Source organism: Microcaecilia unicolor, chromosome 9, assembly GCF_901765095.1.
Source record: "Microcaecilia unicolor chromosome 9, aMicUni1.1, whole genome shotgun sequence".
In the NCBI taxonomy this organism is placed as follows: Eukaryota; Metazoa; Chordata; class Amphibia; order Gymnophiona; family Siphonopidae; genus Microcaecilia; species Microcaecilia unicolor.
This window is the reverse complement of record NC_044039.1, coordinates 172,288,691-172,310,781: the sequence shown is the minus strand read 5'-3', so window position 1 is coordinate 172,310,781 and position 22,091 is coordinate 172,288,691. Positions and strand designations below refer to the sequence as shown.

The 22,091-nt window shown below is 41.5% G+C and overlaps 1 protein-coding gene across 3 annotated transcripts in view; it reads left to right on the top strand.

The window, feature by feature from the left end:
* SLC35F4 (solute carrier family 35 member F4) overlaps positions 1-3,942 on the top strand; it is a 195,684-nt gene extending 191,742 nt beyond the window's left edge. For all 3 annotated transcript variants that reach the window (XM_030214667.1, XM_030214666.1, XM_030214665.1), the window contains 2 exons: positions 357-446; positions 3,595-3,942. In XM_030214667.1, the coding sequence (XP_030070527.1) occupies positions 357-446; positions 3,595-3,836 (332 nt within the window). In that variant the 3' untranslated portion in view covers positions 3,837-3,942. The remainder of the gene's footprint in view (positions 1-356; positions 447-3,594) is intronic.
* The last annotated feature ends 18,149 nt before the right edge of the window (positions 3,943-22,091 follow it).

Here is a 22,091-nt window from a genome sequence, read left to right as displayed (position 1 = left end):
TTTTTGGTGATTTAGTAAAAATGGGCTTAGCATGTAGGAAAGTTCCTCATTAGGACACGCTAAACCCAGATTTTGCTGTGGCTTAGTAAAAGGGCCCCTAAGATAATTGATAAATCAATATCATTTGAGGAAATGTTTCTTTTAGCAGAGAGGCATGTATTTGCAATAGGATCAAGCACTTCTTTTTTGCTGAATTCTATGATTAAATTTGAGCTTAAAGGCTAGTGAATGTATAATTTATGACAGTCAAATATTCAATTAAATGTCCATACATTAAATTAATTTATTCCAAGCCTTTAATGCTTCATCTCTAATACAATTTTGTTTTAAATAGCTTGTTTTGTGTTCTTCTACAGCTTTTAACATACTGGTAAATGTTGGTGTTGTGCTAACGTATCCAATACTGATTTCTATTGGGACAGTGCTCAGTGTTCCTGGAAATGCAGGTAAAATCATCTTCTCTGAAAATAAAAACATAACAGGGCCAATATTCAAAGGTACTTATTCAGTTGGCATGTGCTAATAACCAGATAAGTGCCAGCCAGTGAAATATTCAGTGGCATTAACTGGATAGTGCTGATGAATATTTCTTCTGACTGCCTCAGCACTATCCAGAGCGTGCTAAGAAGGCCCTGGGGTGGGGCTTGGATGGAGCTGGAGGTTTTGCAGGCAGCAAGGATATTCAGTCTGCAGCGGATAACTATCCAGATAAAGTTAAGATAGCAAAAAGACTATCCTTATGTCATCCAGTTAGCTGCCCAAATATTGCTGCTAAAAAAAAAGCACAGTGGGTCCCAAGAATTGTCTGAAGGAACTATTTTATTAGAAGACCCAGTACGGGCAGTGTTTCAGCAGTTTGCTTGCATGAGGGGCCAGTTTTATAAATGTTCCAACATGTATGCAATCGATGAACCTAGGTAAATAATGTCATCCAATGTGTACAAATAAATGCAGAAAAGTTACCCACTTCACTCACAGTCTAAAAGATGCTGTGTATACATAAGAGTCAATGTAGCAGACTCGTTCAGTTCAATCGCAGCCTGAACAAATCTGCTGAATTGACTCTTATGTATACACGGCATCTTTAGACTGTGAGTGAAGCGAGTAACTTTTCTACATATATTTGTACACATTGAATAATATTATTTACCTAAGTGCATCGATTACTTATATATTGGAACATTTATAAAACTGGCCCATGATGCAAGCAAATTACCAAAACATGGCCTATGTTGGGTCTTCTAATAAAATAGTTCCTTCAACCCATTCTTGGCGTCCATTGTGCTTTTTTCTGCTGTGCTTCATCCACTGCGCTTCTGACGCCCTCTCTTCTGCTGCCTGAATATTGCTGCTAACCAAATAGCACCACTGGTCAGGATCCACTGGATATTCTGCACTGGCTGGCAGGAAATCCAAAGCCCTGCCAGGTGAAGCCATCCTCTGCAGAACCCTGCAGGAATGTCTGAACAGTGGGGAAGTAACATAGTAAATGACGGCAGATAAAGACCTGTACAGTCCATCTAGTCTGCCCAACAAGATAAACACATTTACATGGTATATGATACTTTATATGTATACCCAAGTTTGATTTGTCCTTGCCTTTCTCAGGGCACAGACCGTAGAAGTCTGCCCAGCACTGTTCTTGTACTAAGTTCTGATGCTAACATCAAAGCCCCTTAAAATGTACACTTCAGCCCATCCCTATCTATTCAGTCACGATCAGGGCGTAGACCGTAGAAGTCTACCCAGCACCCATTTTGTTTCCCAATTACCGGTGTTGCCACCCAATCTTCACTAAGATTCCACGGACCCATTCCTTCTAAACAAGATTCCTTTGTATTTATCCCACGCATGTTTGAATTCCATTACCGTTTTCATTTCCACCACCTCTCGCGGGAGGGCATTCCACATATCCATCACCCTCTCCGTGCAAAAATACTTTCTGACATTAGTCCTGAGTCTGCCCCCCTTCAACCTCAATTCATGTCCTCTAGTTCTACCGCCTTCCCATCTCCGAAAAAGGTTCATTTGCGGATTAATACCTTTCAAATATTTGAACATCTGTGTCATATCACCCCTGTTTCTCCTTTCCTCCAAGGTATACATGTTCAGGTCAGCAAGTCTCGTACTGTTTGCAATGCAAATCCCATACCATTTTTGTAGCTTTTCTTTGCACCGCTTCCAGTCTTTTTAATCTTTAGCAAGATACAGCCTCCAAAACTGAACACAATACTCCAAGTGGGGCCTCACCAACGACTTGTAGAGGGGCATCAACACCTCCTTTCTTCTGCTGGTTATGCCCTTCTCTATGCAGCCTAGCATCCTTCTGGCCACGGCTGTCGCCTTGTCGCATTATTCTTCACCTTTAGATCCTCAGACACCAACACCCCAAGGTCTTTCTCCTCAGTCGAGCTTACTAATCTCTCCCCTCCTATTCAGTATCTCTCTTTTGGGTTTCTACATCCCAAGTGCATCACTCTACACTTCTTGGCATTAAATTTTAACTAGTGCAATACTTAGGGATCTCTACGTTTCAAGCTGGTGTGGTAAATCAATAATGCCAACAATTCCACCGGTATATATTCCTATATTATGTGTCCTATGTATTTTTTATATATATTTTTTTAATATGCAGTGCTCAGAACTTGCTCGTGTGCCATATACCATATGTTATGGAGTCGGCCCACAGCATCCAACCATCATAGCACTGGTCCTGCCTACCTCCTAACATCTAAGACTACTACATTGGGCCACAGATTTTGAACCTTTAATGATATACAGACAAAATCACTTATCTGTAGGTGGTCAACTGGTGCCGACGATAGGACTAGTGCCGTTGCTGCTAGATCTTCACCCTTGTGCAGTACTGTAGGATATGTGCTAGTATTTTATAAAGACACATTGGTGTCTATTTGTTTTTGTAAATATGGCCCAAAATAGGCACCCACTTGGTCTTCCCACTTAGGCAACATTTCCACATAGTTTTAGGCAGTGAGAACATGAATAAATGCCAGTACTCCAGTCATTTATGCATGTTTGTGAACACATATGTAAATGAGCTGTTTCCAGCTAAGCTGTATACTGTAAATACATGTGTAGATATGATGGTGGTGCATATGTTGTAGGTAGGTGTTCATATGGGTGCAGTTTGGGTGTAGCATGAGTGGGGCACATACTTGTGTTTAAATTATAAAATCTTATAATCTCCACAAAACGTTTTACAATCTGAGCACAAGAACTTACACCAGCTTTATGGCTATCACAATTGTTCACACTTTAAATATAGGCACGTTTTCTGTCACTTATGCTAGTGTTCTATAAAGGAAAGTAGGCATCTACTTTTCTTTATGGAGCAGGTTTCAAATAGGCACTTTCCTAGTGCCTAAATCTAGGTTCTCCCTTATAGAATTACCCTCCACCTATGGCTAGTCAGAGGTGCCACCTAACCAAATAGCTTTGTTGAATGTACATATAATTTGAAAACATCTTAAGTTAGATGTTTCAATTTCTAAGTTCCTCACATGGCTGAATATGGACCCCAGCATATGTAAATAAAAGTTTACAACTGAACTTACTGACTTTCTTATTTCACAGCTGTTGATCTTCTGAAGCATGAGGTGATATTCAGTGTAGTGCGGCTGGCAGCTACCATAATCATTTGCATTGGATTTTTGTTGATGCTTCTGCCTGAGGAATGGGATGAAATAACCTTGAGGTTCATCAATAACTTAAAGGAAAAGAAAACCGAAGAACATGGAGAAGACACAACAGAGTCCAGTCTGTATTCAAGGAGTAGAAGTCGTGCCAATGGGACAGTATCCATTCCACTTTCCTAAAACAGACTACATTTTTAATGCACGTGACTGTATATTCTGTGAATATGATTTACTTTTCTTGCTCATTGTATGCTAAGATGACAGTATTAATCTGGGATGATTGTAAATAAAAGATTAACAAATAAAAATGTTTAAATTTCTACCCTTATAAAGAAAGAGGCATAAATAATCACAATAAAATTTTTTAAAGAAATTTGTTTGAATAGTAATTATTTCAAAAAATAAAAAAAAATTATAGTCATATTTCTAGGCATGCATTTTTTGGTAAAAATAATGTAAACATTAAGGGGTCCTTTTACCAAGCTGCGGTAAAAAGGGGGGGTTCCTTTCCAAAACATCTACAAAAAATAAATCTTAGTACATAAGTACATAAGAAGCCCATACTGGGAAAAGACCAAGGGTCCATCAAGCCCAGCATCCTGTCTCCGACAGCGGCCAAGCCAGGCTTCAAGAACCCCCCCCCCCCCCCCAAAAAAAAAAAATTAATAATGTTCAATGGACTTTTCCCTCAGAAATCTGTCCAACCCCCCTTTAAATTCCATAAGGCCAGCTGCTGTCACTACATTCTCTGGCAACGAGTTCCAGAGTCTAACTACACGCTGAGTAAAGAAAAACTTTCTCCTATTTGTTTTAAATCTACCATATTCTAGCTTCATCTTGGGTCCCCTGGTTTTGTTGTTGTTTGAAAGTGTAAACAAACGCTTCACATCTGTCCGCTCTACTCCGCTCATTATCTTGTAGACTTCTATCATATCACCCCTCAGCCGCCTTTTCTCCAAGCTGAAGAGCCCTAACCTTCTCAGCCTTTCCTCATAGGGAAGTTGTTCCATTCCCTTTATCATTTTCGTCGCCCTTCTCTGCACCTTTTCTAATTCCTTTATATCTTTTTTGAGATGCGGCGACCAGAATTGGACACAATACTCGAGGTGCAGTCGCACCATGGAGTGATACAACGGCATTAATCATCTTGGCCAGTTAAGGTTTAGCTTAATGCTGACCGATATCTGTTTCTTGCTACATACACAAGTCTAGAGAAGTGAATAGTGTGCTGTTGGTAAGTACAGTTTTTGGTGATCTGAGGTCTTCCTTCTGGAGTTCAATAAGGACCGAGGAGGATGTTACAGCTTAAGGATCAGGGCATAGCCCAGTGGTTACAACAGTGGTGTATGAGAAGGGGTTTTGGAACACCAGCCAGTCAGATTTTCAAGATATCCTCCCTCACAAAGTTTACTAAATTGATTAGCTCCTTTAGGAAGACTGCTTGCATTCTAGATCTTATTCCTTCGCCATAGTTGATGATTCCGAAACATGCATGCTTCCTCTCTTTCTATGATACACATAGCTTGTCCACTGGCTTTGTTTTCCCATCTTGGAAAAATGCAGTTGTTTGCCCCATTTTGAAGAAACCTAATCTTGATCCCTCTGTTTCATCTAATTAGAGTCCTTACTTCATGTCTTACTTTATCTTCAAAGTTTTCTTCACCTATTTGCTCTATGATGCATCTGATTGTCCTTTACTTACTACTTTTGAACTGTCGGTCACTTTGACCTAAGGCAGTGCTTGCCCATGATTTAATTTCCCCTTATCCTCATAATATCTTTTTCCTCACCAAGACTTGGCTTTGGTCTGATGAGGATACTATTTTATCTCAATGTTTACTCCTGCTTATTCAGCCTTTTCACCTATGGGTCCATGGGGCAGTGGTGTGGCACTCCTAGACTCACCTTCCATTTCTCTTAAGGAACTTAGCTCTGAGCTATGAAGAGTCTATCCTCCTCCATCTAGATTCCTCTGCCTTGTATATTTTCTTCTGTTATATGTACCCTCTTCCCCTAATATTTCTTTTGTAGGCAAACTGTTTCAATATCTTTCTGATGCTGTCCTATTTTCTAATTTGCTCAAATTTGCTAATTTCTAAATAGCTCAAAATACAGGATAAATTATTCTTATCTTTTCTCTTGGATCTTGATCGTAAATCAGCATGTTCCCTTCCCTACAGATGCAGCCAGTCACATACTTGATCTAGTCATTATCTAAGTTTCCAAGTTTATTATAGTCTTGCTATCCAGTGCTATGGGAGGCTTTCAGGATGACTTACAGTCTTAAAAAAAGAAAGGAAAGGCAGAAATTCAAATAGAGGGGGATAGCACATGTTACACAAATGATATAGGGGAACTACAATATTAGGACGGGGGAGTAGAACAAAAGGGGTGCTACAAATATCTCCAGGATTCCTCCCGGAGGCTTGCTGGAAACATACATTAAAGGCACTAATGATACGCATCCTTAAAGAGGTAGGTTTTGAGATCTGTCTTAAATTTATAATGAGATGTCTGCAGGTAGAGGGGGGCAGGAAGGGAGTTCCAAAGCTGGGGACCCTGGACACAAAAAATAGCCTGTCAAGTTTGCTTATGGATTATTTCTCGGTGACTAGGCACTACCAGCTGGTTGCATTGAGCAGACCTGAGTGTGCATGCAGGGTTATATGGGATGAGATAACGAGAGATAAAGAGGTTATCCTGAGGTCAGAATTTTATATACAACTAGTGGAACCATGCCCGTTTCCTCAACAATGAGACAGGCCCTAGGAAGGCTGTCATGTAAGCTTTTTTTTTTTCTCTCTCCCCTGCCCTCCCCTTCATATCCAGCAATTCTTCCCTTCCCTCCCCTCCATGTCCAGCGATTCTTCTCTTCCCGGTCCTCCCATCCATGTCCCATGATTCTCTCTTCTACTGTCCTCCCATCCCATCCATGTCCATCAATTCTCCTCTGCCCTGCCCTCCCCTTCCCTTCCTCCCTCCCCTCGATTTGTACCTGAACGTTCTTTGGCTGGCTGGCGCTGGCTTCTGTTTGTAACATCCCTCCTGGCGTCAGCTCGCCTCCAGCGTTCCCTTCCCTCTCACTGTTCCACCCTCTGATGTCATTACGTCTTGATGCAAGGGCGGGACAGTGAGGGGGAATGGAACGCTGGAGGCTGGCTGACGTCAGGAAATGTTACGAACCCAGGCAGCCAGACATGGAACGTTGGAGGTGCAAATTATTATATAGGATAGGATGGTGATACAATGAGTAATAGGAAGTCAGTGAGCATTTCTAAGATGGGGAGGGGTGTGTGATATGATCATAAATTAGTGATTAAACTGATAGCAGTATTTTGGATAGTCTGTAAACGGTGTATATCTTTGACTCAAAGACAGTTATAGAGAAAGTTGCAGCAGTCTAACAGTGATGACCAATGAATGAACCAGTACCCACCGTTCAGATCCTAATATCCCTTATGCCTTCACTTCCCTCTCCCTATCACGGTCCGATTATGCTCTTATTTCTTTCTCAGATCTGTCTGGTTCACTCCTTCCCCAATTTCCTCATACTAGATCTATAAAGATGCTAGCTTCATTGACTCAAACACCCTCCCTCCTCTTTTTTTCCCTTCTATTTCCTTCAGTTTTATTATTATTATTATTTTTTTTTTTTTTTTGCATTACTGCTATCCGATCAATCTTCTTATTGGGACTCAACCCTTCGCTGTCTTGGGGAGCCTGCAATCCCTCTTCAACCAGGTACTAACTGTGTCAACCACAAACAATGGTACATAGATCTTTGGCTACACAAATGACAACTGCATAGGGATGAATGCCTCTGGAGGAGATCTAGATCTCCTAATAATCTCTTAAAATGTAAAGAGCTACAACACTTCTACTAAAGTCCATCTGGTGATGTTATTACATAGATCTCTAACCACCTGCAGAAACTGTTTTCTGTTTTGATTGAATTATCTTAAGTAAATTTGAGGTTCAATTCTTCAGCTTCTTAATTGGCTCAGCATTTTTCTGATAAGATTCCTACTTTCTGTTCTTCTTTCTCTTTACCTACTGTTCATTCCCCTCCTTTCCTACCTGCTTCCCAATCCTAAGTGGATGATGGTTCACTTCTGCAGCCTTTGTTGTCTGTATCTTGGTCTTGTTTTGATCTACCCTTCCTAACAAGATTTACAAAATTGGTTAGCTCCTTCAGAAAGACTACTTTCAATCTAGACCCTATTCCTTTGCCATGGTTGACAGTTCTGAAACATGGCTTCCTTCCTTTCTGATACATAATAGCTTGTCCATTGGCTTTGTTCTCCCATCTTGGAAAACTACAGTTGTTCGCCCCATTTTGAAGAAACCTTGATCCCTCTGTTATATGTAATTATACGCTGATTTCCAGTCTCCTTTGTCTCCAAGTAGACCGAGCATGTGTTTTTTTCATAGCTGCCACAGCATTCTCCATCCCATCTGGCTTTAGGCCAGGCCATCCCACTGAAACCATTGTTACTTTATTCTACTATTGATTGTAGCAATGCAGCTCTTCTTTTCACGTCTCCTGTCTTTAGTCTTATTGATCACTCTCTTCTTCTTTCCAGACTGCCTTTATAGGAATCTCTGACACTGTGTATGACTGGTTTACTTTCTTTCTGGCTGTGCTTGTAAGGTTGCCACTCCTTCTTCTGTTTCTCAGTTGTTTCAGTTACCTTGTGGGCTGAATTCTCTCTCTCTCCTCTTTTTGTTTAATATCTTTCTCAGTCCTTTTACTTTATTGATTCAAGAATTTGCTGTTACAACCTACATTTATTCTGATGATGTTCTCCTTGTTTCTATTCAGGATTCCTACTGCCCTGATCTTCAATCCCCGCAATCTTGTCTCAGTGCTATTTATATGTGGCTTACGTCTCTCCCATCTACAGCTTAATCCCACTAAAACTGTAGCTGTATGGGCCATAGGTCATCTGCTGTCTCCTACACTTACCCCATCTCTTTGTGGTTCTGCTATTAGATTGGTTAACTCTTTCATGTATCTTGGGGTAGTATTTGATATGCAATTGTCATTTGAGTCCCAGATTACATCACTCTCATCACTGCATTTGCTCTGTACTTCACTATTTTGATGTAGTATTCTGCAAAACCTTACTCTATGCCTTGGTAACATCTCACCTGGGCTATTGCAAAATAGTCTATGTAGGTCTTCCATTATCCCCTCTGCAAAAACTTCAGCCAATACAGAATACAGCTGGGCAGCTTCTTATATGTACATCTTGTTATCATGCCGCTGTTAGTACAGTATCATTGGTTCCCCATTGTTTTCCGAATTAAGCATAAGATCCAAACCCTATCTCTCAAGGTTCTTTGCTCTAATTTTCCTTTTTATTTGTCCTCACTGCTCACTTCCTATGTGCTCTGCCACTCATTTTGCTCTTCTACTGAGCATCATTTAGCACTACCCCCAATTCATTGCGCACATTTGGAATCCACCCATCACTCAGCCCTTTTCTGCAGTGCTCCCTTCCCTATGAAATTCCCTTCCTTCTTCTCTAAGACAGTGGCGTACCAGACTGGTTATTTTAGGTGGGCCCACATTGACTTTGGGTTGGCCTTCCAAACCCCCGCCTTTTGTCCTGCATCTCTCTCCCTCTCCTCTGTCCCCAGATCTGGTATTTGCCCCCAATGCAGCCTGACAACTCCCCTTTCCCCAGTGCACTTTGTGGTGAGGCACATAGGGAGAGAGTTGTCAGGCCACAGACGGATCCGGGGAAGAATGCGAGAGAAGTCAGGTGGCCATCCCAGAAGTGTTTTGAGGGCCAGACAGGATGGGCCTGAGCCTAGAATGGGTGGGCCTGTGCCCACAAAGGCCTACCCCTAGTTACACCACTTCTCTAAGAACAGAACAATCTTAGGTTTAGGTCTGGCTTAAAAACCCATCTTTTTACTTTAGCATTCCCTGACATGTCAGGGGTAGGTATATCCAGGAGTGGGAGATAGTGGTCAATTAACAGGGTTTTTTGGTTTTGGTTTTGTTCGCTGCTGTTGTATTTCTTTACTTTCCTATCAACCAATGGAATTCCTTCTGTGTTTCCATTTTATGTGGTTTTTAAATTGTAAACTGCTTTAATTACTATGTTGGCAGTATATCAAATATTTAATAAATATAGTAACATAGTAGATGGTGGCAGATAAAGACCTGAATGGCCCATCCAGGCTGCCAAACAAGATAAACTTATTGCATAAGGTATGATGTGATACTACATAAGTATACTTGATATGGATTTGCCATTTTAAGGGCACAGACCATAGAAGCCTGCCAGGCACTAGCCTTGTTCTCCAACTACTGAAGCTGTCATTGAAGGGCCACTCCAGCCCAAATTTGTCCAGCCATGATCAGGGCGCAAATCTTAGAAGTCTGCCCGGTACTGGCTTTCCTTCCCAATTATTGGAGTTGCCATCTAAACACTGCTCCATTCTATTTCCATACAAGTTTCCATTATGTTTATTCCATACAGTTTTGAATTCTATTACTGTTTTCACCTTCACCACCTCCCACAGGAGGGCATTCCAGGTTTCTACCACCCTCACCATGAAAAAGTACTTCCTGACATTATTCCTGAGTCAGACCCTCCGCAATCTCAATTCATGTCCTCTAGTTCTATCTCTGGAAAATGTTTGTAGATCTAATACAGACATTCAAATATTTGAAAGGTATTAATCACCCCTGTCTGTCCTCCAGGGTATATATCTTCAGGTCCTAAAGTTTCTCCTCATAAGTCTTGTGGCGCAAACCTCATACCATTTTTGTTGCTTTTCTCTGAACCGTTTCAAGTCTTTTACGTCCTTAGCAAGATATGGCCTTCAAAAGTAAACACAATACTCACACTGGGACCTCATCAACGACTTGTTCAGAGGCATCCTCCTTTCTTCTGCTGATTATATCCCTCTCTGTGCAACCTAGCATCCTTCTGGTCATAGCCACAAGTAATATGCATGAGATAGAGTTGCATACCAAGGAGACAGTATATGCAAATCGATCTCGTGAGTATTCATTGTGGATTTCCTGAAAACCTGACTGGCTGTGGTTCTCCCAGGACAAGTGTGGGAATTACTGGTCTATGCACAAGGAAACTAGTATTTAAATCTCTTTTCTACTACTAATGTTCTTTGTGTGGAGGAGTAGCTTAATGTTCAGTATAATGGACTAAGAACCAGGAAAACAGGGTTTGATTCCCATTGTAGCTCCTTGTGACCCTGGGCAAGCCACCTAACTCTCCATTGCCTCAAATGTAAAATCTTAGATTGTGATCCCCCAGCAATACCTATATTCTACCATATACCTTACGATTCAAAGCAGATTAAATTACAAACATTGGTTGTATCGGCGAAAAGCAGTATATCAAACGCATTACTCTTACTCTTTGAGGACATAAGTGTGCTAAGGTTTTAACCAATTAACACACATTAAGTGCAAAAGAGAAAGCATGTTAGATGCAAACCCTTTCTACTACTACTACTACTACTTAGCATTTCTATAGCGCTGCCAGGGTTACGCAGCGCTGTACAAGTTTAAACACGGGGAGGGACAGTCCCTGCTCAAGAGAGCTTACAATCTAAAGGTAACAGACTACGTAGTCAGTGTAGGTAACAGGAATGGGGAAGGTGGTTAGGGGCCAAAAGCAAGGGAGAAGAGATGGGCCTTGAGTAAGGACTTGAAAATGGGCAGGGAGGGCGCATGGCGTATGGGCTCAGGAAGTCTGTTCCAGGCATAAGGTGCTGCGAGGCAGAAGGGGCGGAGTCTGGAGTTAGCGGTGGTGGAGAAGGGTACAGATAGGAGTGATTTGTCCTGAGAGCGGAGGTTACGGGTGGGAACATACGGGGAGAGGAGGGTAGAGAGGTAATGGGGGGTAGCAGATTGAGTGCACTTGAAGGTCAATAGGAGAAGCTTGAACTGTATGCGGTAGCGGATTGGGAGCCAGTGAAGCGACTTGAGGAGAGGGGTGATATGAGAGTATCGGTTCATGCGGTAGATAAGACGTGCGGCGGAATTTTGATCCTGAAATTTTTGGGAGGGCGGCCCTGCAGTTAACATAGAGCACAGATCTCAACCGTGTGCTAAATGACATGGCAGATAATGTGGAAAGCAGTTATCTACATCTCTTAAGATGTGGCTAATTGTGCCACTTTATCTATTACGTTAGCAGTTAATGAATGCTAAAGACCTCTGCTTTAACTGCAAGGTGCAATCCCCACCCAGTCCATGGTGATTTCTGCATTAACTGTTAAACATGGCAATAAACAAGCGTTAACAGTTAATGCAACATCGTGCTGTTAGTATGCATTTTCCCCACATCAATAGATAATTCAGTTTAATAAATAAACCTCTTTATCTCCTTTGCCTCGGGTATGCTGCTTTGAGCTGAAATTGGAAAGGTGGTCTAAAAATACAAAATTAGTGTCATTGATGCATATCAATAACAAACTATGACAACTCTATTACAACTAGAAACAAGTACAAATAAAGAGTTTAACAATGAAGTGAAGCAAAGCTGTCAGCATTAGCATTTTACTCAAGTAACAGAATCACAACAAAGATGGACAACATCTGCTGCAGTGGTTTTTCAGGATATCCACAATGAATATGCATGAGTTACATTTGCATACCAAATCTATCTCATGCATATTCATAGTGGATATCCTGAAAACCCGATTGGCTAGATGTGCCCCGAGGAATGGGTTGAAAAACACCAATCTACTGAAATAGCATGAGCTATTTTAAGCAGCTCTGCTTTTATTGAGTATTACTGAACTATAGAACAGTGTGTGCATCAGACTGTTCTGACAGTAACTAATGACCACATGGATTCAAGCAACACTGGCCTTGGAGATTGATGCTCTCCAGAATGTTGAATAATACAATATTAGTTCTGCATTACATGTTTTTATTTAATGAGAAATATAAAACATTTACAGCCCAATCCAGCCAGAAATCTCATGCTGTTCAGAGAGTTGTGTGTGTGTCCATAAATTCTATATCTACTAATTAGATTTGTTGGTTGAGACTAATGAATCTGTATGGCACCCTGCTTGCTCCCGTGTTAATTTCAAGATAGGGTGCCAACCGTTCTTTATTATTTCAAAACTAGAAACAGATATGAGATTTTGAAAAATGTTTCTGGCTCCTGTGTTCTGTACCTATGTTTTCCTTTCTGAGGAAAGAGATTGAGGTACATAGGGGTCCTTTTACTAAGCTGCAGTAAGCTCTAGTGCACACGAACCACAGATTGAAAGAGCTTACTGCATGATGCACTGAGGAGTCCCGTGATAATTTTGCACTCAGGTGCAAGACTGAGTTGTTCCCTTTCCTCCAAAATGCTGGTGCCAGATTTCTCTGCATTTTCAATGGGGAAATATCAAGAATGTTGCTTTCTCTTTGTTCTTGGGAAAAAGATTTCACAGTTTCTTAGGGGTCCTTTTACTAAGCTGCGACAAAAGGGGTGTTTTTGATGTGTGCTGAGGCCCCCTTTTACCACAGCGGGTAAAAGGCAGGTTTTTTAAAGAAGAAATGGCCATTTTTGTAGTGCCGGAAATGGGAACTACTGCCAGGCTGCTGCGGTAGCCTGGCAGCACTTCGCGTTTAGTGAATGGTAAAACCACGTTGAGCTTATTGCCACTTGGTAAAAGACTCCCTTAGAGAGGTATTTCTTCTAGCAAAACTTATGTCCCAGTCTCATTCTCCTGAGTAAGGTCAAGATTTCTACTCTTTAGCTTTTCTCTTGTATGTAAAGGAGCAAACTGCAACATACTTTACTAAGGGGTGCTTTACCTAAGCTTTGGCAAGCATTAATCTGCACTTATCACTGGTTAAAAGGGCTTACCATGTGATGTGCTGAGGTATCCTACGGTAAGTTTCTGATCTTCTGTGCACATATCCTGTGCTAAAATTTAAAAAAAATATTTGACTGACTCCAGTTCAGCATAGCCTCAGTAAATGTGTCCATACCAGAGAGCATGACGGTTGGGGGGAGGTTAATGTTTTTTCACCAAAGGTGGCCTCTTATAACCTCCGACCGGTGGGTTCTTCAAATTGTCCGGTTAGGATACACCCTCAGTCTGGACTCCAAATTGTCCACCAAGAGCTCAGTCCTACAGCTCCCAGCACAAGCAGGTACTTGCAGAGGAACTCTCTGCCCTTCTACAGGCCCAAGCGGTTGAACCCGTTCCACCAGGGGAAGAAGGGCTGGGATTCTATTCCAGGTGTTTCCTTGTGCAAAAGAAAACAGGGGGGATGCGTCCCATCCTAGACCTAAGGGCCCTGAACAAATTCCTAGTCTGAGAAAAGTTCAGGATTGTTTCCCTGAGCACCCTTCTTCCCATGATTCAAGAGAACGATTGGCTATGCTCGCTGAACTTAAAGGATGCTTACACACACATCTCGATTCTTCCAGCTCACAGGAAGTATCTTCGATTTCGGCTGGGAACACAGCACTTTCAGTACCGTGTACTGCCCTTTGGTCTGGCGTCTGTGCCCAGAGTGTTTACCAAATGCCTAGCTATAGTCGCAGCGTTGCTACGCAGACTGGGAGCGCATGTGCTTCCTTATCGCGACGATTGGCTGGTGAAGAGCACCTCAAAGGAAGGTGCTCTGGGGTACATGCAAATGACTATTTGGGTGCTAGGGCTACTGGGGTTCATCATAAATTATCCCAAGTCCCATCTCACCCCAGTCCAAAAATTGGAATTCATTGAAGCTCTGTTGAACACTCAGACAGCTCGAACTTATCTTCCCGAGGCAAGGCAGGACAACCTTCAGTCCCTGGTGTCCATGGTTTGAGCATCTCAGCAGGTCACTGCTCGGCAGATGTTGAGACTTCTGGGGCACATGGAGCGGCATAATCGACCAGAAATGCCTATCTCCATGGGCGTTTATCTCCGAGAACGGGTCCGTGAAGGGGCGGAGTGAACCGTATTTTCAAAAAAAATAGACGCCCATGTGTTATTCGCCAAGGTGTGAGCTGGGCGTTTTTGCTTTTCAGCGATAATGGAAAATGAAATCGCCCAGCTCAAAAACGAATAAATCCAAGGCATTTGTTCGTGGGAGGGGCCAGGATTCATAGTGCACTGGTCCCCCTCACATGCCAGGACACCAACCGGGCACCCTAGGGGGCACTTTTACAAAAACAAAAAAAAAGGTAAAAGAGCTCCCAGGTGCATAGCACCCTTCCCTTGGGTGTTGAGCCCCCCAAATCCCCCTCAAAACCTACTGCCCACAAGTCTACACCATTACTATAGCCCTAAGAGGTGAAGGGGGGCACCTACATGTGGGTACAGTGAGTTTGGGGGGGTTGGACGACTAAGCATTAAGCAGCACAATTGTAACAGGTAGGGGGGGGATGGGCCTGGGTCCACCTGCCTGACGTCCACTGCACCCCCTAACAACTGCTCCAGGGACCTGCATACTGCTGCTTGGGAGGAGGGTATGACATTTGAGGGTGAAAGTAAAAAGTTGTGAAACATCATTTTTTTGTGGTGGGAGGGGGTTAGTGACCACTGGGGGAGTCAGGGGAGGTCATCCCCAACTCCCTCTGGGGGTCATCTGGTCATTTAGGGCACTTTTTGGGGCCTTATTCGTGAAAAAACAGGGTCCAGGAAAAGTGCCCTAAATTCTAGCTACAAACGTATCCATTATCGGCGAAAGGCGCCCATCTCTGTTCGGGTCCACGCCCCAGTTCCGCCTTCACCACGCCTCCGACACGCCCCCGTCAACTTTGTCCGCATCCGCGACGGAGTGCAGTTGAAAGCGTCCAAAGTTCGGCTTTCGATTATACCGCTTTATTTGTTTTTGTGAGAAAAACGCCCATCTCCCGATTTAGGTCGGAACTTGGGCGTTTTTCTCGTTCGATTATAAGCAGGATGGCCTCCACAGTTCATGTCACACACATGGCACATCTACATATGAGATCAGCTCAATGGACCCCAGCTTCCCAGTGGTTTCAAGCTGCAGGAGATCTAGAGGAAGTAATCCAACTGTCCACCGACTTTCGGAGTTCTCTTCAGTGGTGGACGATTCGATCCAATTTGACCATGGGAAGACCATACGTTTATTTTAATAATATACCAAAAATACAATAAATATATCATCACACAATTAACATCACAACAGCTTTTTTAGTCTTCATTATTCATCCATTTTTTGGGTTCCACCATTTTAAGCTTAAATTTCATGTCTGGGTTCACAAATGCTTCAAACATTAAATTTGCCATTTATCATCCTTTTCAATTTAACCTGTCTCAGGATGTTAGTAGTTTGCCCATGTGCTTATACATTCCATACCATTTGTACATGCACCTATATTCATGCTACATCTTTTCATGCACCTTTTGAATGTTTTAAACCGTGTTAGAAACATAGAGTTTTATTTAAACAAGTTGATGCACATCTTTTAATTTTGTGATGATGTATTTATTGTATTTTTGGTATATTATTAAAATAAACGTATGTGTTTAAATTACGATAGTAACAAAATTTACTTTATATGTATTTTAAGTTATATTTTATTCAATTATGTGTCATTTCCATTACATTCAGTACAAGCAAATATAGTTATGTCTCATCCACATATACATTTTATTATGTTTTTTACATTTTATATATATGTGTGCAATTCAACATATTATTTTGTATTTGATGAATTTTTAACTTAGTTAATTTTCATACACTTCTGATGTAGTACACAATTTTTATTTTATATGTATTTTGATTTATAATACAATAATTATCTGTCATTTTTATTACAAATATAGATATATTTTATCTTCAAATACTTTTTTACATTTGTATACTGTATATATACGTGTGTATTCTATATGTATATCATTTTGTATCTGACCAGTTTTAAATTTTTATTGTATATACACATTTTATAGACTCCTGATGCAGGCCTAACGGCCGAAACACAACATTGTATCAAGTCTTCGTACTTCAATAAACTTTTTTACCAACATACATCTTCCAGTCTTTGGTATCTGTGGTCGCTCTCCCACTTTTTTTTGTTGTTGTTGAGCGGTAGTAGTCATTTAGGGATGAATTCTATATATGGTGCCAAAACAATTGGTGCAGAAAAAAGCACTATTCTATAAGTTGCACTTAATGCCTCTTTTACAAGCCATGCTAGTAATTCTCGGTGTGGCAAATGAGAGGAAGCCCATACATTTCCTATGGGCTTCCTCTCATTTGCCACACGGGAATCTCTATTGCTGTATTGTAAAAGAAGCCCTTAAAGTCTCAGCATCTCAATACATTCTCCTTGACCCCTATAGAATATGTACAAATGTATGAATGATTCTTGCTGACTGGTCTTTTGCTTTCCTATTTTACTTTGGTGTTATTTTCTATTTTTTAAAATAAATTTGATATTGTTTTAATTGTTAGCCGCTATGACATGCAATCAGCAATAGCGGAATATCAAGCTTTTTAATAAACATAAACATACCTGGGAATCATGCCTAACTTTAGGCATGCACATTTAAACCAAATGAAATGTGGTGCAACTTTTAGTGCCTAAATTAGGCACATTTCCCTCTTATTCTATAACTACGCCACTAATTTTAGGAATTCCCCTATTCTGCCCATGACTCTCCTGTTTCTGTGCCCCCTTTTGAACTCACACATAAAATTTAAGCACAGATCCCATGCCAAATTTACTCACCTATATTCCAATTAAATCTAATTAGTGCGTACCAGGGGTGTAGCCAGACCTCGGCTGGAGGGGGGGTCCAGAGCCCAAAGTTGGGGGGGGGAACATTTTAGCTTACCTCCACAGCTGCTGCTGCCCCCCCTCCCCGCCACTTCCAATCCCCCCCCACGTCACCACTGCCACCGCCACCACCGCAAGGTACCTTTGCTGGGGGGGGTCCCCAACCCCCGCCATCTGAAGCCTTCTTCAGCACCGGTCTCCGGCGTGCCGCATTCGCTGATCCAAACCTTTTTTTTTACAACAAGCTAATGCAGGACATGGACATGCAACTTCTGGCTCTCTGTGCTGCTTCTCAGCTGGCTGCTCTAACCATCAGCTATTCCTCCACATGGATAGCTGTGTGGCTACTTTATAATATGGAAATTCCTATGTTGCCACAAAGATGCCCATGTCCTTTGTTTTGCCCCATTCATAGTTTAGATGTTACACTTTGTAAAATGGATGTTCATGCTGGGCAACCAACACTTGAATCCATATTTCTCATATACTTTAAAACAGGCTGTATATCAGCATTTCCTGTAACATTAAAAATGTTACAGGAAATGTTACAGTTCCAAAATGATGTTTAAGAATAGAGGGGATCGCTCAGAGCATGTGGTCGCAACATGTGCTGTATTTATATTTTGATTCTATTCTGTTTTATTATTCCCCAATTACCTATAAGGTAAGGAAAAGGGGAAGTAAATACACTAAATTTGAATTAATTACATTAACCTGCATTGTACGTTTAGGAACATGTGCTTAAAGCATTTGGAGCTTGCACATGTGAGGACATGTGCTTTTCCCAATATAAAGGCCAGATAGTTAACTTTAAAAAGAAAATCTTTATTTCTAATACAGGCAAGGTAACAAGTTTACAATAGAGAGGCAATTTTAGAGAGGATCTTTTACCAATGGAAGTGTGCTACAAAATAACAGGTTTGATTGTAAATGAAACTGGATAACTCACATTGATGGAGGCTGCTATGGAGAGTGATGCAGGAGATCCTTGCTGGAACAGGAAGTTTCTTTGTAGATTTGCTGTCTGATGAGCTTGAAGCAGTTTCTTTTAGGTGGATGTGATGTCCAGCTTGAGAAGTCAGGATTCTAGCTTGCTTTTAGATTTAATCACTTCAGGGCAGCAGCGACTAGGACAGGAGCATGAGCATCAGGAACAGCCAGGAAGAACTAGGCAGAGCCTATTCGAAAGTGCATGTAAAATGAACGTTCATATCATAGGAGGCAATGTTCTGCTGTGGATTAGGAACTGGTTATTGGACAGAAAACAGAGGGTAGGATTAAATGGCCATTTTGCTCACTGGAGGAGGGTGAATAGTGGAGTGCCATAGGGATAAGTACTGGGACCGGTGCTATTTAACATATTTATAAATGATCTGGAAATCGAAATGACAAGTGAGGTGATTAAATTTGCAGATGACACAAAACTATTCAAAGTTGTTAAAACACATGCAGACCATGAGAAATTGCAGGAAGACCTTAGGAAGTTGGAAGACTGGGCATCCAAATGGCAGATGAAATTTAATGCAGACAAATGCAAAGTGATAAACATTGGGAAGAATAATCCAATTTATAGTTAGCTGATGCTAGGGTCCACCTTAGGAGTCAGCACCCAAGAAGAAGAATTAGATGTCATTGCAGACAATATGCTGAAAGGTTCTGTTTAGTGTGCGGCGGCAGCCAAAAAGCAAACAGGATGCTAGGAATTATTAGGAAAGGGATGGTAAATAAGACCAAGAATATTTTAATGCCTCTATATCCCTCCATGGTGCGATCTTACCTTATATATTGCGTACAATCCTGGTCACTGTATCTCAAAAAAGGTATTGTGGAATTAGAAAAAGTTCAAAGGGATAAACCTCCTTTCAAATGAGAAAAGGCTAAAGATGTTTGGGCTCTTCAGCTTGGAAAAGAAGTGGCTGACGGGGGATATGATTGAAGTCTACAAAATCCTGAGTGGTGTAGAACGGGTAAAAGTGAATTAATTTCTTACTCTTTCAAAAAAAATAAAGACTAGGGGCACTCAATGAACTTTTATGGAAATACTTTTAAAACAAATAGGAAGAAATACTTTTTCACTCAACTAATAGTTAAGCTCTGGAACTTATTTCCAGAGGATGTGGTAATAGCAATTAATGTATCTGATCTAAAAAAAAAGTTTAGACAAGTTCATAGAGGAAAAAAATCCATAGTCTGTTATTAATATAGACATGGAGAAAGCCATTACTTGACCTGGGATTAGTAGCATGGAATCTTGCTACTATTTGGGCTTCTGCCAAGTACTTGTGACCTGGATCAGCCACTTTTGGAAGCAAGATACTAGGCTATCCTGCTTATAATCGAAATAGAAAAACGCCTATATTGTGAACCAAATCGGGAGATAGACGTTTATCTCACAAAAACGAATAAAGCGGTATAATCGAAAGCCGAATTTGGACGTTTTCAACTGCACTCCGTCGCGGATGCGGACAAAGTTGATGGGGGCGTGTCGAAGGCGTGGTGAAGCCGGAACTGGGGCGTGGTTATCGGCCGATCAGAGATGGGCGCCTTTCGCCGATAATGGAAAAAAAATATGCATTTGTAGCGAGAATTTAGGGCACTTTTCCTGGACCCTGTTTTTCCACGAATAAGGCCCCAATAAGTGCCCTAAATGACCAAATGACCACTGGAGGGAATCGGGGATGACCTCCCCTGACTCCCCCAGTGGTCACAAACCCCCTCCCACCACAAAATATGCCGTTTCACAACTTTTTATTTTCACCCTCAAATGTCATACCCACCTCCCTGGCAGCAGTATGCAGGTCACTGGAGCAGTTATTATGGGGTGCAGTGGACTTCAGGCAGGTGGACCCAGGCCCATCCCCCCCCCCCACCTGTTACACTTGTGCTGGTAAATGGGAGCCCTCCAAACCGCCCCCCCAAACCCACTGTACCCACATGTAGGTGCCCCCCTTCACCCCTTAGGGCTATAGTAATGGTGTAGACTTGTGGGCAGTGGGTTTTGAGGGGGATTTGGGGGGCTCAACACACAAGGGAAGGGTGCTATGCACCTGGGAGCTCTTTTACCTTTTTTTTTGTTTTTGTAGAAGTGCCCCCTAGGGTGCCTGGTTGGTGTCCTGGCATGTGAGGGGGACCAGTGCACTACGAATCCTGGCCCCTCCCACAAATAAATGTCTTGGAGTTATTCGTTTTTTGAGCTGGGCGCTTTCATTTTCCGTTATCGCTGAAAAACAAAAACACCCACCTCACAAATTGTCGAATAAAACATGGACGTCTATTTTTTGCAAAAATACAGTTCGGTCCGCCCCTTCACGGACCCGTTCTCGGAGATAAACGCCCATGGAGATAGACGTTTCCGTTCGATTATGCCCCTTCACATGTACCATTGGTCTGACCCAGTATAGCTATTCTTATGTTCTTATATCTAACGCACAGACTTGGATGGTGGATGTCCTTTCTAAAATGTCGCTCAAAATCTGTTAAACCCTTCATGTACCTTTGATTGGAAGGTGTGCATTATTTGTCTGTTTCATCATTTAGGGAGGTTCGTTTTGCAGGGACCAGGTCATGTACCTTTCTGATTGCTGGTCCTGTAGAGTGAAATCAAGTACCAAGTCAGTTTAGGCTGAGCACAGATACAGCAGAGTTCAAGGAACAGCTGAAAGCATTCCTTGCTGCACAAGCTTTTGCTAAGTGATGTGATTCTATTTCTGCAGTCAGGTGGTTTATTTTCATGGAGGTTTTTCAGCTGCTGCTGGTTTGATGTAGTTTATATTGATGTTTTGTTATATTGTTTTTCTGTCTGCTTTAATTGCTGTGTATGTCTTATTGTATTCCACTTAATACTGTTAACTGGATTATAAATCCAATAAAATAAATAAATAAAAAAATACTTCCCATTATCCAACCATAGATAGATCCCAAAAGCCTTGGAAAACCTTCATACTTCATATCTCGTACTGTGAATTCAAAACACATATCAACTACTACTACTACTTAACATTTCTAAAGCGCTACTAGGGTTACACAACGCTGTACAATTTAACATGGAAGGACAGTCCCTGCTCAAGGAGCTTACAATCTAAAAGACAGGTGTGCAATCTAAAGACAAGTGTACAGTCAAAAGACAAGTGTAGAGTCAGTCTGATAGGGCATACTATATTTCACGAAAGGTTAGGTGCCGAAAGCAGCATTGAAGAGGTGAGTTTTAAGCAGAGATTTGAATTTTTTTTTCCTGATTCCCTCTGATTCAATTGTTTTCATTGTCAACTACATAGAAGCTATATTTTGGTCCTTGAGGTATATCAAGCATATGTCCAGCCTGTGGTAAACTGCAGGTTTGAATTTAAGAAGATAGTTTACCTGTTACTTCTTATTGATGCTGATTTGTGTTAATAAAATGAACTTCCTCTTCTTTTCATATGCTCTGGTTCTTTCTCTGCTCTATAACCAATAAACAGAATTTGCGTTATTGTTGTTTCCTTAAGTATCTTTTAAGGAAAACATTTGTTTATTCTCTCTTGTGCTCATACAGTATTATTATGTCAGTTCTTTGGAATTGACCTCCCGGGCTGTGGAAAGACCAGTTTAATGTTCAGCTACTGCCCTTTCTCTACTGAGTGGCTTTCCAAGGTGAATGTTTAACTGGTCATGTGGATCTCAGGCTAGGAGGAGCAGCCTTGTAGAGGAGTTTCCTGGGAAA